The sequence below is a fragment of the Strix aluco genome, chromosome 29, assembly GCF_031877795.1.
Source record: "Strix aluco isolate bStrAlu1 chromosome 29, bStrAlu1.hap1, whole genome shotgun sequence".
Classification (NCBI taxonomy): domain Eukaryota; kingdom Metazoa; phylum Chordata; class Aves; order Strigiformes; family Strigidae; genus Strix; species Strix aluco.
This window is the reverse complement of record NC_133959.1, coordinates 6,173,545-6,186,612: the sequence shown is the minus strand read 5'-3', so window position 1 is coordinate 6,186,612 and position 13,068 is coordinate 6,173,545. Positions and strand designations below refer to the sequence as shown.

At 68.4% G+C, this 13,068-nt stretch overlaps 1 protein-coding gene across 4 annotated transcripts in view; it reads left to right on the top strand.

Moving 5' to 3' along the window:
• Positions 1-13,068, top strand: part of NFIC (nuclear factor I C) — a 47,473-nt gene that overhangs the window by 23,779 nt on the left and 10,626 nt on the right. For all 4 annotated transcript variants that reach the window (XM_074808879.1, XM_074808880.1, XM_074808881.1 and 1 more), the window contains exons 3-8: positions 8,482-8,553; positions 9,081-9,155; positions 9,309-9,432; positions 9,643-9,767; positions 11,941-12,069; positions 12,192-12,376. In XM_074808879.1, the coding sequence (XP_074664980.1) occupies positions 8,482-8,553; positions 9,081-9,155; positions 9,309-9,432; positions 9,643-9,767; positions 11,941-12,069; positions 12,192-12,376 (710 nt within the window). The remainder of the gene's footprint in view (positions 1-8,481; positions 8,554-9,080; positions 9,156-9,308; positions 9,433-9,642; positions 9,768-11,940; positions 12,070-12,191; positions 12,377-13,068) is intronic.

The following is a 13,068-nucleotide window of genomic DNA, read 5'->3' as shown; positions in this document are numbered from 1 at the left end:
CCGTGTTGGTGGGGAAACCGCCAGCGCACCAGTGGCACCCTGCGCTGTGTGGCCAGGCCGGGTGACGGCACCGCTGGGGTGTGCTGGGAGTCCCCAGGGCCTCCTCCCTGCCCAGCACGCTACCTGCTCGCTCCTGCCTGCTCGCTCCTGCCTGCTCCCTCCTGCCTGATCCCTCCTGCCTGCTCTCTCCTGCCTGCTCGCTCCTGCCTTCTCCCTCCTGCCTTCTCCCTCCTGCCTTCTCCCTCCTGCCTGCTCGCTCCTGCCTTCTCCCTCCTGCCTTCTCCCTCCTGCCTGCTCGCTCCTGCCTGCTCCCTCCTGCCTGCTCGCTCCCGCTCCCTCTGCCCGCTTTCCCCCCTCGCACATCTCACCCTGCAGCCACCCCACCCCCCCCAGTATCCCCAGCCCTTTGTTGCTGGGGGGTGAGCAGGAGGAGGCTGGGGGGGATCTTGCTTGCGTGGAGCCCCCCCGGCTGGGCAGCTCCAGCTCCCCGCAGCCCCCGCGGCCCCCCGTTATCAGGCTGGAGCACGTGGGCTCTCGGCTCCCCCGCCTACACCCGGCCCGTTTTGCTGGTGTCAGCACAATTTCCCAGCCACTGCTCTGGCAACGCCGGGGAGGGGAGATGGTGGAGGAGCCCCCCCGGCCCCGCTCTCCCTCCGCGGGGTCGGGGGCAGCCTGGGGGGGGCTGGTGCCCAGCCCCCACCCCAGACCGATGCCAAGGGCCAGCTCTGCCTCTTGGCTCTTTCTTGCCCCCCAGCCCTCTGCCTGGAAGACCAACCCGGTTTCCGTGGCCCTGGGTGCACGTGGGGAAACTGAGGCACGAGCGATGCTGGGCTGCGGGGGAGGCCACGTCCCACCCCCGCTGGCCCCGGCGGGGCTGCCGTGGGGTGCAGGGGGGGTGCCGGCCGCCTGGATCCGCTCCCCAGCGCTCGGCAGCGCATCGCCAGCCCCGGGCGCACGGGTACCCCCGTGGACAGGGAGAACTGCCGGCTGGGTGCAGGATGGGTGCAGGATGGGTGCAGGGCTGGGTGCTGGATGTGAGCAGGGCTGGGTGCAGGGCTGGGCTCTGCACACCGCAGTGGGGGAGGGGATAGCGCTGCAGCCCAGAGCTGGGTGTGCAGCGGGGGGGGGGGGGGGGGGGGGGCTGGGGGGGGAGCTCGGAGGTCGCTGGTGAAAGTCAAAAGCATTGCAGTAAAATGGTAATCAATCTCCCCAGTCGATGGTGCCAGGACCTTCGAAGCATTACAGAGAGATTCCTCCCAGCAGCTCCTGACAGCAGCAGCCAGTCTGGGGGGGCTGGTGCCCCCCTCCCTGCACCCTCACCTCAGTGCTCCCCACCACTGTGGGCCCCCCCTCCCTGCTGCACCCTCACCTTTGTGCCTTCATCCCTGTCTCCCCCATCCCTGGACCCCCATCCTGGCACCCCTCATCCCTGCCCCCCCCCATCCCTGGCCCCCCCTCTTCATGCCCCCATCCCTGCATCCCCATCCTGGTACCCCCATCCCTGAACCCCATCCTGACCAGGCTCCAGGAGCTGGAGGGGGGGGGGGGGGGGCCAGGATGGTATCAGTGCTGGCCCTCGCACCCTTTGGGGTGCTCTGGGGCTGGCAGGGTCCCCACAGCCAACGTGAGGGGGGGGACACACACAAGGCTCTGCCCTGCAGTGAGCCTCCCCTGGCCACGCCTGGCGGCTGAGCCTGGCTGTGCCCCCCCCGGGCCGTGCAGGGTCAGAGCAGATGGGTGCCCCGGGCGAGCAGGCGGCAGGCCCCAGGGTGGCATCCCCCCCCCCCCCGGCACCCCACTGCCACGTGCAGCCGGCCGTGCCGCCGCTGGCACGCAGCACCCAGGGGGAGGCAGGGACCTCCACGCCGTGCCAGCATCTGCGTCGCCCACCGCCTGGCAGCCCCTTATCTCCCCTCCCCAGCCTCGCCGCTGGCTGCGGCGGGAGGCAGATGGCACCAATCTGCCAGGGAGTCCGTGCCAGGGCTCTCAGCCCAAGCGCGCCGGCCGGCCGTGCCAGGCCGGCCGTGCCAAACGTCTGCGCGGTCCCTCCAGATGGAGGAGCAGGCGTTTCCCCAGGCAGCGCCGCTCTGCCAGCCCCCGCGCAAATATTTATCGGCAGGGTTGCGAGGAGATTGATGGGGTGCACAATATTTGGGCTCTGCCATTCGCAGAGCTGGACACCGGCGGGCAGGGGGGCCAGAGAACCCCTCCCCAGCGCAGAGATAAACGCGGGCAAACCCTCCTCCTGCGCCAGGTATCAATCCACTCCCGGCCGAACCAGCAGGGAGGCCGGGGCTGAGGGGAGCGGGATGGGCAGAGCCCAGGGGATCTGGGAGGAGAGACCCCCCCGGGAAGGGCACAAGGGTATGAGACATCAGAGAATCGACAGGCGCTGGGTTCCTGCCCCTGGCAGCTGTGTGCCGCAGGGGCAGCGTGGGAAGGGGCTCACTGCGGGGTGCAGCGACCCCGGCCATCCCCGTCCCCTGGGGTGTCAGCGCCTGGGGCACCCGCTGTCCCCGTGCCCGGCCCCGCCGTGAGCGCGGCGGCGGCAGCCGGGGTGGTTTGGCCGCGCTGGAGCTCTCTGGATCGATGTGCCGGCGACCTTGGGGAGGTCAGGGCTTCCCCGGCTCCCGCAGTGCGCCCAGCCAGAGCCGGGCCAGCGCCGGTGGCTTCCCCGCATGCCCAGCTGGCAGGGGGCAGCCCCAGCCCCGCGGCACCAGTGAAGCGAGTTGCCCCGTGCTCAGCCCCACGGCCTCGGGCAGGGGGAGCGGTGCCTGCCGGGGACCTGGCACCGAGCGCCACGTCCTGTGGTGCTGGCGCTGGGGACGAGGGGCCAGAGCGGTTCCCTGCGCCGTTCGGCGCCCGATGAATAAAAGATGAGTGAGCTCCGTCTCGCGAGCACCTGCCGTCCCCCGCCTTCCCCACCCGCCGTCCCCCCGTGCTGGCAAGCGCCGTGCCCTCCCCGGGGCTGCAGTTGCCATCCTGGCCGGGCGCCCGGCTCCGTGCCGCGCTGGCAAGGGACAGCTGGGCCAGCAGATGCCCGCGGCGCTCCCTCCCGCCGGTGGCCGCGGGCACGGCGGGGGGGGCACAGACACCACCAAGCCCCCCAGCGTGCCACTGCGCCCCCCAGCTGGGCTGGCACCACCAGCTGGGGTCTGGGGTCCCCTGCCATGCCCGCCCCCACGCTGGGGTCTCGGCCGGTCCCGAGGAGGGCTTGAACCTGCCCCCACCCCCCCCAGCCCTGTGTGGCCTCAGACCTTGGCCCTGGGACGGGAGATTCCCACGATGCACTAGGAGCGATGCCTGGGGTCCGTGGGGGGGTGAGAGAGGGGTCAGGGGGGCCATGGGGGGACCCGTGGGACTCTGCGGAGGGGCTGTTCTGTGCCGTGGGGCTGTGCCGTGGGGCTGGGGTTGGTGGGGCAGCGAGATGCTGGCAGCCCCCGGCAGCTGTCCAGGGCCAGGCCCCGTGGCAGGGCAGGCAGGGCAGGCAGGGCAGGCAGGGGCAGTGGGTCCGCCCAGGGCAGACGGGGGCCGGGCCTGGGACCCTCGGGCTGCACCTGCGGAGCTGAGGTGTCCCCCCACCCCTGCCCCCCACCCCCCTTCTCCTTCCTGCTCTGCTTCTGCCCTCCTGCCTTTCCTCCAGCTTTCCTTCTGCTTTCCCTTCCCTCCCTCCTCCCTGTCAGCTTTTCCTCCTTCCCTTATTTTTATTTTCTTCTTTTCTTTTTCTTTCTCTTTTTCCTTTCCTTTCTTTTTTCTTTTTCTTTTTCTTTTTCTTTTTCTTTTTTTTCTTTTTCTTTTTCTTTTTCTTTTTCTTTTTCGTTTATTTTTATTTTTATTTCCCTCCACTTTCATTTCTTCCTTTTTACTTTCTTTTTCCTTTTCCTCTTTCCTTTTTTTTCTTTTTCTTTTTCTTTTTCTTTTTCTTTTTCTTTTTCTTTTTCTTTTTCTTTTTCTTTTTCTTTTTCTTTTTCTTTTTCTTTTTCTTTTTCTTTTTCTTTTCTTTTTCTTTTTTTTTCTTTTTTCTTTTTCTTATTTTTATCTTTACTTTTATTTCTTTCCCTTCACTTTTTTCCTTTTTTCTTTCTTTCTCCCTCCCTTCCTCCCTTCCTTTCTCTCTCTCTCTCCCATCCTCTCCCAGCAGCTGCACCCCCGGGTGCCCCCCGGCCCCCCCAGCCCAGTGCACAGGGGCTGGGTGCCAGCACCCCGCCGGGCGGGGGGGTGTCCCAGGGGGGCAGGGGGCTCAGCCATCCCTTTGTCCATCCCACTCTCCCCCGTCCCTTTGTCCGCTGCCATCTGTCCCCGCTCGCCTCCACGGGCGCCGGCAGCCCTGGATGTGGCCCAGGCCTGGCAGGGCCGAGCGAGGGGGCGGCCATGCTGCCCGCCTGGGGGGGTTCCCCCCGGTTGCTGCCATCTCCTCGCGCCGGCCGGGGTCGGCCGAGGACAAACCCGCTCACTCCCAGCGCGCCGACGCTCGTTCCTTGCTCGCAGGCGCCGGCCAACGTGCTCGCGCCTCCCCAGCCTCCCGCCTGGGCCAGCTGGCTGCAGCCGGTGAACGTGGCAGTGGGGCGCGTCCGTCCCCCCCCGCCACCTCGGGGGATGCCTCCGGCCAGGACCTCCCTGGGGTGGAGAAGCTGCTGCCCCCGCGGCGTTGGCGGGGAGCGGGCTGAGACCCAGCAAACTCATCTCACCCCCTAGTAGCACCGCAGCCCCGTGGGCAGGGCGGGGGGGCCGGGGGGGGAGCGGGCGTTATAAAGAGCATGGCCGAGGGGTCCGGCGCGCGGGGCAGCCTGGCTGAGCTGGGATTTACCCGGCACACACACGGCGTTGCTGGGGGTATTATATAAAGGAGGTTACACAAGCGGGTCTGTTCCGGGTTTTATGTAAGGGCCACCCCAGCCCGGCCGGCAGCGGGACGGGCAGAGCCGCTCAGACCAGTGGGGCCACTGCGGGGTAGGGGGTGCTGAGGGTCTGGCGGGGAGCCCCCCCCTTGGCCCCCGCAGCCTCGCCCACCCCTAGCCCTTGCAGTGGGGCCACTGTCCTACAGCCCTCAGGCTCCCTCAGGTCTCCAGGTGTCCCCCATCCTGACCAGGCTGTTCACTCTGGGCCCTAGTGATGCACGCCATGGGGGAGGGCTAGCCGGAGGCACTGGGGCAGCTGTGAGTTGCTGCTGGGGAGGTAGTAGGGCTGCACTGCCACTGAGGGAGAGGCGAGGGAGCAGTTCCCCAGGGGACTTAACCCCGAGCTGGCCCCAGGGGAAACTGAGGCACAGGGGCAGGAACCTGCAGGCAGCAGTGCTGAGGCCTGGCCTATCTCCTGCCCCGTCGCTAGCACCGCTGGGGGAGGAGGCAGAAAGCTGCTGCCCTCGCCGGGGGGCCTGGGCCACACACGCCGGCGCCAGCGGCTCCACCAGCCCCCAGCATCCTCCAGCCTCTGCGCCTGCGCCCCACACCGCTGCCGGTAACACCGTGCCCTGTTACTGTCAGCGCCCGGGCACAGAGCCAGGGCTCTCCCGCAGCCGCGCCAGCCCCGGGGGGCACCCGGCCCGCAGGGACCCCCCCCCTCAAGGCCAGTCCTGCTGCCCGGGGTCGTTCCCACGCGCCGAAGCCACGGGCAAGGAGTCGCCGTGGGGCCGTCGGCACCCTGCCAGCCGGCAGGGCCGGGGTGCCGGGGATCCATAATTCAATGGGTGGCATCAGTCCAGGCTGCCAGCGCGGCCGGGAGCCCAGGCAGCCCTCGCCCCCCCCCCAGCACACACTTTGCTATTTTTAAAAGCGATTGGATCGACCTTTTTGGGACTAACCGCTGTCCCCCTCCGTGCTGGGGGGGGATCCCAGCGTCGAACCCCCCCTCCAGGCTCCCCGCAATGTGGCAGCAGGGCCCCTCACCTCCATCCGCCACCCGCGGGGGGTGCGGAGGGTGCAGGGTGCCCCCCATCAGCGAGCCCCCCGGGCTTCTTTCACCTTGCTGGTGCAGCCGAGCCACTTGTTGGGTGAGGGATTTGGTCCCCCCCAAAACATCCCTTGGGGGGAGCGAGGCTGCGGTGGGAGCCCAGTGATCCCTTCGCCATTTTAGTGCGCGCCGGCCGGCCGCAGGCAGCCGTCACATGGCGGTGAGAGCAGAGTTTGGCCCGGCCGCGCCGCGCCAGAGGAGGCAGCCAGAAATTTGCTGGCGAGCTCACCCGTCCCAGCCACGAGGATCGCCAGCAGCGGGGGGGGGTACCGAGCCCCCAGCCCCGCACCCACGTGCCTCCGTCAGGGTGCCGGGAGGGTCCAGTCCTGCTGCCAAACCTCAGGGCTCGGGAAAGTCCCCAGTGCTTCTTGGGGTGCTGTGGCTGGAACTGGGGTGCTTGGGTTGGGGGCAGGCCCCCGGGGTGCCCCACAGGAGCAGGGGTAGGTGGGGTGGCATTGGTGGAGCTGGGTCAGGATGATGCTGGTGGGGGAGTGTGGGAGCACAGGGAGAACCCAGGGGGGCGGGGGGGATACCTGGGGTGAGCGAGTGTCCCTGCTGGGTGCCCTGGGGGAGCAGGGGGCAGCTTTGGGGGGAGCAAAGGGCTGTGCCAGGCATCCTGGGGGAGCAAAGGTCCACGTGGGGCATCTGGGGGTGAGGAAAGGTCCATGTGGGGCATCTGGGGGTGAGGAAAGGTCCGCGTGGGGCATCTGGGGGTGAGCAGGGTCCATGCAGGGTATCTCAGGGCGAGCAGCCGTGGGAGGTCCTGTGGGCGCAGCTGAGAGCCACGTGGGGCACCTCGGAGGCCGCGGGGTGAGGGCACAGCCTGGGGGGGCTTCCTAGTGGCTGAGCACCCCCAGGAGCGGGCAGGCGGGTGCCATCCCTGGGGGCGAGCAGGGGGCCAGGGAGCCCTGAGGCGACGGCGGGGGGGTGCATGGGGAGCCGGGCCGGCCTCGGGACTGTAACCGCAAGACACCGCCCCGTGCCTTGGCCGGGCTCCACCGCTAACCACTTCCAGAGCCGCTGCGAGATTTGTTGTTTTAAGAGGCGAGGAGGGGCTGTGTCCGGCCGCGTGGTGCCCGCGGGCGTGTGGGGGGTCCCTGCTGCCACTCGCCCCCTTCCCCAGCTCACTTGTGCCCTGCTAACGCCCACCGCCCACTCCCACACTCTTGGGCATGTGGCAGCTTTCAAAATGGGGAAAAAAAGGGAGAAAAAAAAGAGAAATGGAGAGAAGGGGGGGAATAAACCCCAGCGCCCATCACCGGGGGAATTTCTGCTCCCTAAAATGGCTGCCTGGAGGAAGCCAAGTGTGCAGGCAAGCGCACGGGCAAGCGCGTGGGCACGGGGCTGGCTGGTGGCGGGCTGCGGCGTTGGGGCGCGATGCCACGGGGCCGCCGGCATGAAAGGGCTGCCAGGCCGGCGCGGGGAAAGGCTGGGGAGGAACGCCAGCGACTGGGGAGGGAGACAAAATGGCTGCGTTCGGCGTCGACGTCAAGTGGCCCTGGGGGTGGCGTGGGCGGCACCCGGGGGTGTCGGGGCGGGGGGCGGCGCGGCCCCGCTGCCCACATGGCTCGGCCTGGCTGGCCAAAAATAACCACCCCGGGAGCCGTGTGTGCGCAAGGGACTGGGGGGGAGCACGGGGTGGGGGGTGGGAAAAAGGGGGAGAAAAAAAGGAGAGAAAGGGAAAAAACCCCGAGCCCCAGCAGGCGGGCTGGCAGCAGCGGCCGCTCTGTTTTGACGGTGTTGTTTGGATTGTCGCGGCCCTTTCCCAGCATCAGCCAGCGCTGCGAAAGAGAAACGCCGAAGGCCAAGGGGTGGGAGGAGGATGGAGGAGCAGGATGAAGGACGAGGAGATGGGGAAATACATGGCGAAAGTTTTGGAAGGGTTCTAGGAGCAGCCGGACGAGGGGCACGTGGCCAAGCCTGTGCCGGGGAGGAAGGATGCTCCTGAGTGTGGCTCAGCCCCCGGCGGGGTGCGGGGAGGCGCCGGCTGTGCCATGCCGGGGGGTGCCGGTGCCGCTGAGCTCAGCGTCTGAGCCGGGTTATTTTTAGCTGCGATGGAGCGGGGACAGGGAGGGCTTCGGGGGTCAGCGCAGGTGCTGCCCCATGGCCCTGCTGCCCTCCGGGGGGCTTGGGGGAGGCAGGCTGTGGTGCCGTGGGGCGGCAGGGGTCATGCCTGGCTGCGGGGACGCTGCCGGCGGGGCAGGGCCGGGCCTCGGGGGCAGCTGGAGGGAGGAAGGAGGCAGGAGCGTGTCCAGGCGGCCGTCACCCTGCCTCGGGGTGGGTCAAGCGCCGCGGGTTTCCCTCCTGCGTGGCAGCGGGGGGGTGTCCCCATTCCTGCCGCCGTCGGGGAGGGACGCTCGGTGGCTGGGGACGTGGCGGCTCAGTCGTGGCCCTCCTGCAGTGGGAGCCGCTGGCCGGACCGTGCCTCAGTTTCCCCCCCCAGCAGAGCGGCGGGAGGGGCGGTTGGCCAGCGGGTGGCCCTGGCGTGTGGCGCTGCGGGGGCCTCACCCCGGCGGTTTTTCCCTCCCGCAGATGCAGAGCAGAGCAGCAGCCCCCGGACGGGCATCGGCTCGGACCAGGAGGACAGCAAACCCATCACGCTGGGTGAGCGGGGCGGGCGGGGCTCAGGGCGCAGGTCAAGGGACACCCGAGCCCGTCCCCGGGGTCCCTGCGGTGGAGGTGGCCCCCTCGGCAGGCGGGCGTGCCCTCTGCGCCAGCGGCTCCCCACAGCTGCTCGGGTGCCCCCCACAGCCACTGCCTGGCACCTGCAATGAGCTGGGCACGGCCTCAGCCTCATCCCACAGACACAAGGGCCCGACTGGGGCTGTGTCCCTCGGGGACAGCAGCTGCCACAGGGGTCCCACGGTGGGGGCGCAGCCCCCAGCCCCGCCGGCTCGCTCAGCCATAGGGAAACTGAGGCACGGAGCAGCCCCAGGGGGTCCTCAGCAGAGGGGACTGGTCAGGGTGGTCACTCGCCAGAGGAGGGAAGTGGAGCTAAGCCAGCCGGGGGGGGTGGGTGGCGTTAGGGGGGATTTGGGGATATTGGGGTGCCCTCAAGCATCGCCACTAGCAGGGCAGGAGGGGTGGTCCTGTCCACCCCCCCTCAGAACTCCCTACTCTCTCCCGCACAGATTCAACAGACTTCCAGGAAAGCTTTGTCACCTCGGGGGTGTTCAGCGTCACCGAGCTCATCCAGGTGTCCCGAAGTGAGTGCCACCATGATGCCACCACCTCCCCCCCGCTGCGCGGGCACGGCAGCGTCCTGGCAGCTCCCCCACCCTGGCTGTGGGCTGGGGGTCCCCTTCCTGCCCGGCGGGGGACAGTGCCAGGCCTCCCCTGATCCCCCTCTCTCCCTGCAGCGCCGGTGGTGACAGGCACGGGGCCAAACTTCTCCCTGGGGGAGCTGCAGGGCCACCTGGCCTACGACCTGAACCCCTCCAGCACCGGCATGAGGAGGACGCTGCCCAGCACCTCCTCCAGCGGGTAGGTGCCACCAGGGCCACACCGGGGCCATGCCAGGGTGATGCTGGAGTGATGCCGGGGCGATGCCGGGGCGATGCCGGGGCGATGCCGGGGTGGTGCCAGGGCCAGCCTGAGCCCAGCTGTGGGCCACTGGCCGTCTGGCCACAGGGGAGGCAGGGGGCAGGCCAGATCCTGCCGCGGGCTGGTGCTGATCCCTTCTCTGCCCCCCAGGAGCAAACGGCACAAGTCGGGGTCCATGGAGGACGACATCGACACCAGCCCGGGGGGGGAGTACTACACCTCCTCCAACTCCCCCACCAGCAGCAGCCGCAACTGGACAGAAGACATGGAAGGGGGTAGGTACCTCCCTATAGGTGCCCTCCTGCTGCTGTAGGGCCCTCAGGTCAAAGCATGAGCTGGCTATAGGTGCTGGTGTGTTGCTATAGGGCCCCCCAGCAAGTTACTGCTTCTCTTTGTGAGCTGTGGTGTTGCTATAGAGCCCCCCATCAAGGCACAGGCTCTCTATAGGTGCTGTGGGGTTACTACAGAGCCCCCATCAAGCCACAGGCTCTCTATAGGTGCTGTGGGGTTACTACAGAGCCCCCATCAAGCCACAGGCTCTCTATAGGTGCCAAGGGGTTACTACAGAGCCCCCATCAAGCCACAGGCTCTCTATAGGTGCTGTGGGGTTACTACAGAGCCCCCATCAAGCCACAGGCTCTCTATAGGTGCTGTGGGGTTACTACAGAGCCCCCATCAAGCCACAGGCTCTCTATAGGTGCCAAGGGGTTACTACAGAGCCCCCATCAAGGCACAGGCTCTCTATAGGTGCTGTGGGGTTACTACAGAGCCCCCATCAAGCCACAGGCTCTCTATAGGTGCCAAGGGGTTGCTATAGGGCCCCCAGATTTAGGCACAGGTTCTCTATAGGTGTCCAGGTGTTGCTATAGCCCCCCCATGAAGGCACAGGCTCTCTGTAATTGCCGCAGTGTTGCTGCAGGACCCCCCCCCCGCCGCTATTCAAGGACTGGCTCTCTCTATAGGTGCTTCCTATAGGGCCAGCCCAGCGCCCCAGCCCCATGCCGGCCTCTCCCAGCCCCACGGCCGCTGGCGCTATGGACAGCTTGCTTTCTTGCTCGGCGTTTTTTTTTCCCTTTCCTGTCTAGACAGCCCCAATTAGCTGTTCATTAAGAAAAGAGGGGGCTGGGCTAATTAAAGCGATGCTGCGGGGCTGGCACGGCGGCTCCCACGCCCCGGGGCGCCTTCACGAGGCTGCAGGCGAAGGAGCCGCTCGGCTTTCTGCCCCCCTGGCTCTTATCCTGCCCCCCCCAGCGCAGGGCAGGATCTGTCCCAGCCCCCCAACCCTGCCAGAGCCTGGGGGGTGCCCAGCCGGGGGGCTGGAGGCACCGTTTGTGTCAGAAGGGGGCAAGTCCTGGCCCAGGATGGAGCCCCCCTATATGTCGGGGGGCAGGTGCCCGGGGGGGGCAGGTGGGAGGGCAGGAGGGTCCCCGGGGGAGGTGCAGCCCCCTCCCCAAAGCTTTGCACGGGGGTGGGGGGGGGGCACGGCGGGAGGGAGCAGCGCTGGGGTGTCACTGTGCCCCCACCAGTGGCCTGATCTGGGGCAGGGATGCGGGGGGGCGGCGGGGGCGCTCAGCTGTGGCGGCGGGGGGGTTACGGCAATCCCGTACGGGATGTTCTGGGAAATCCTCCTAACGCCCGGCTGAGAAGGGGCTAAACCCATTACCGGGCCTGGGCCAAATGGCCAGGGCTAAAGCTGGGGTGGGGGGGGATTAGTACGCCCGCTGCCCCCCCCGCAGCTCGGCCCTGAGCCATGGGGTGGCCCCGGGGCACCCACACGTCTGGCGCTGCACGGGGGGGTCCTGGGGGCTGGGGCTGCAGGTCCCTGGAGGGGTCACCCCCCTCCCCACCCCGAGCTGGCACCTTTCTGCCTCCCTGGGAGCTCCTCACAAGGGCACCGGGGCGCCAGGGGACGTGGGTGCCCAGGGCGGGCTGCAGGGGCACCCGTGGGGGCACCCGCTTGTGCGCCTGGGGCAGACACGTGCACACGCGCAGAGCCACGTCCACCTGCACACACACACACACGTGTGTGCTTGCACGTGCAGTTGTGCACACAGGCGCACACACACTCTCTGGCTAATGCCTGTCTGTGAACGCACGCCTGCACACGCGTGTGCACCTACACACACTCACACAGGTGCAGACACGTGCACGCACGCCGGTACGTGCACACCCACGCACACCATATGCTGGTGCGCACACGTGCGCACGTGTGCACCCGCGGGTCACCCCTAGAGGTGCCCACCCGTGTGCACACCCTCCTGCACACGCACACGTGTGTGCACACACACTCTCACCCCCACGCACCCTCCCCATGCCCAGCCTGTACCCAGGGCGCCCCTTGCCCCAAGGAACGAGCACCCCTACCCCGGGCCGAGCTGGCAGCAGCCCCGGGACTTCGGGGTCCCGCGGCGGGTGCTGGGGTGTGACGCCGCGCCTGGCTTTCCCCAGGCATCTCTCCCACCGTGAAGAAGACAGAGATGGACAAGTCCCCCTTCAACAGCCCGTCGCCCCAGGACTCCTCGCCCCGGCTGAGCAGCTTCACGCAGCACCACCGTCCCGTCATCGCGGTGCACAGCGGTGAGTGCCCTGGGGGGGACACACCGAGGCACGGAGCAAGGGGGTGAAGCGGGCGGGGGGCTGTGGCAGCGGCTACCTCGCAGTGATGCCGGGGGGGTCCCCCCTTGTGCTCTCGCCCGCAGGTATCGCTCGAAGCCCGCACCCGTCGTCTGCGCTGCATTTCCCCACCACCTCCATCCTCCCCCAGACGGCCTCCACCTACTTCCCCCACACGGCCATTCGGTACCCGCCTCATCTCAACCCGCAGGACCCGCTGAAAGATCTCGTCTCGCTGGCCTGCGACCCGTCCAACCAGCAGCCCGGACCGGTAAGGATCCGGCCCCATCCCTGCGTCCCATCACCGACCTCGCCGTGGGGCCTCGGGGGCTGCTGCCGGCTGGGCTGCCGGAGCCGTGTCCCCTGGATCATCTGCCGCCAGCGCCGTCACCGCCACCACCGCCGCCGCAATGGGGGGGTCGGGGTGCAATGACGGCACCCAGGGGCGGGCACCCAGCCCGTAGGGTGTCCTTACCGCTGCGGCGGGGGCTGAGCGGCTCTGGCCGGTGCCTTGCGTTGGTTCGGGAGCGCCGGCTGCGCCTGGTTGGTGTTGGCACCTCGTTTCTCTGGCGATGGAGGTGCCGTCCCCTGGCTCAGCGCAGGGGGGACAGGGCGGTGGGTGCCGGGGCTGAGCCGTCAGCTGGGGCTGGGGCGGGAGGGGTCTAGTGGGAGCGGGGTGTCTGGCAGGAGATGTGTGACCGTCGCCAAAGAGCCACCGTCCGCCACCGTGCCCAGGAGAGCGATGGGCTCCGCGTGGCCCGTCCGCCCGCGCAGCCAGCTGGTGACCCGTCAGCCCCGCCACTGCGCCGTGTCCCCCCGCAGCCCCGGGGGGTGGCAGGGCCCCACTGTGCTGCTGTGAGCCTTCCCTTGCCCCAGCACCCAGCACCCCACGCACCCAGCACCCCTTCTACCCAGCACGCCTTGTACCCAGCACCCCACGCACCCAGCACCCTGCACACCCAT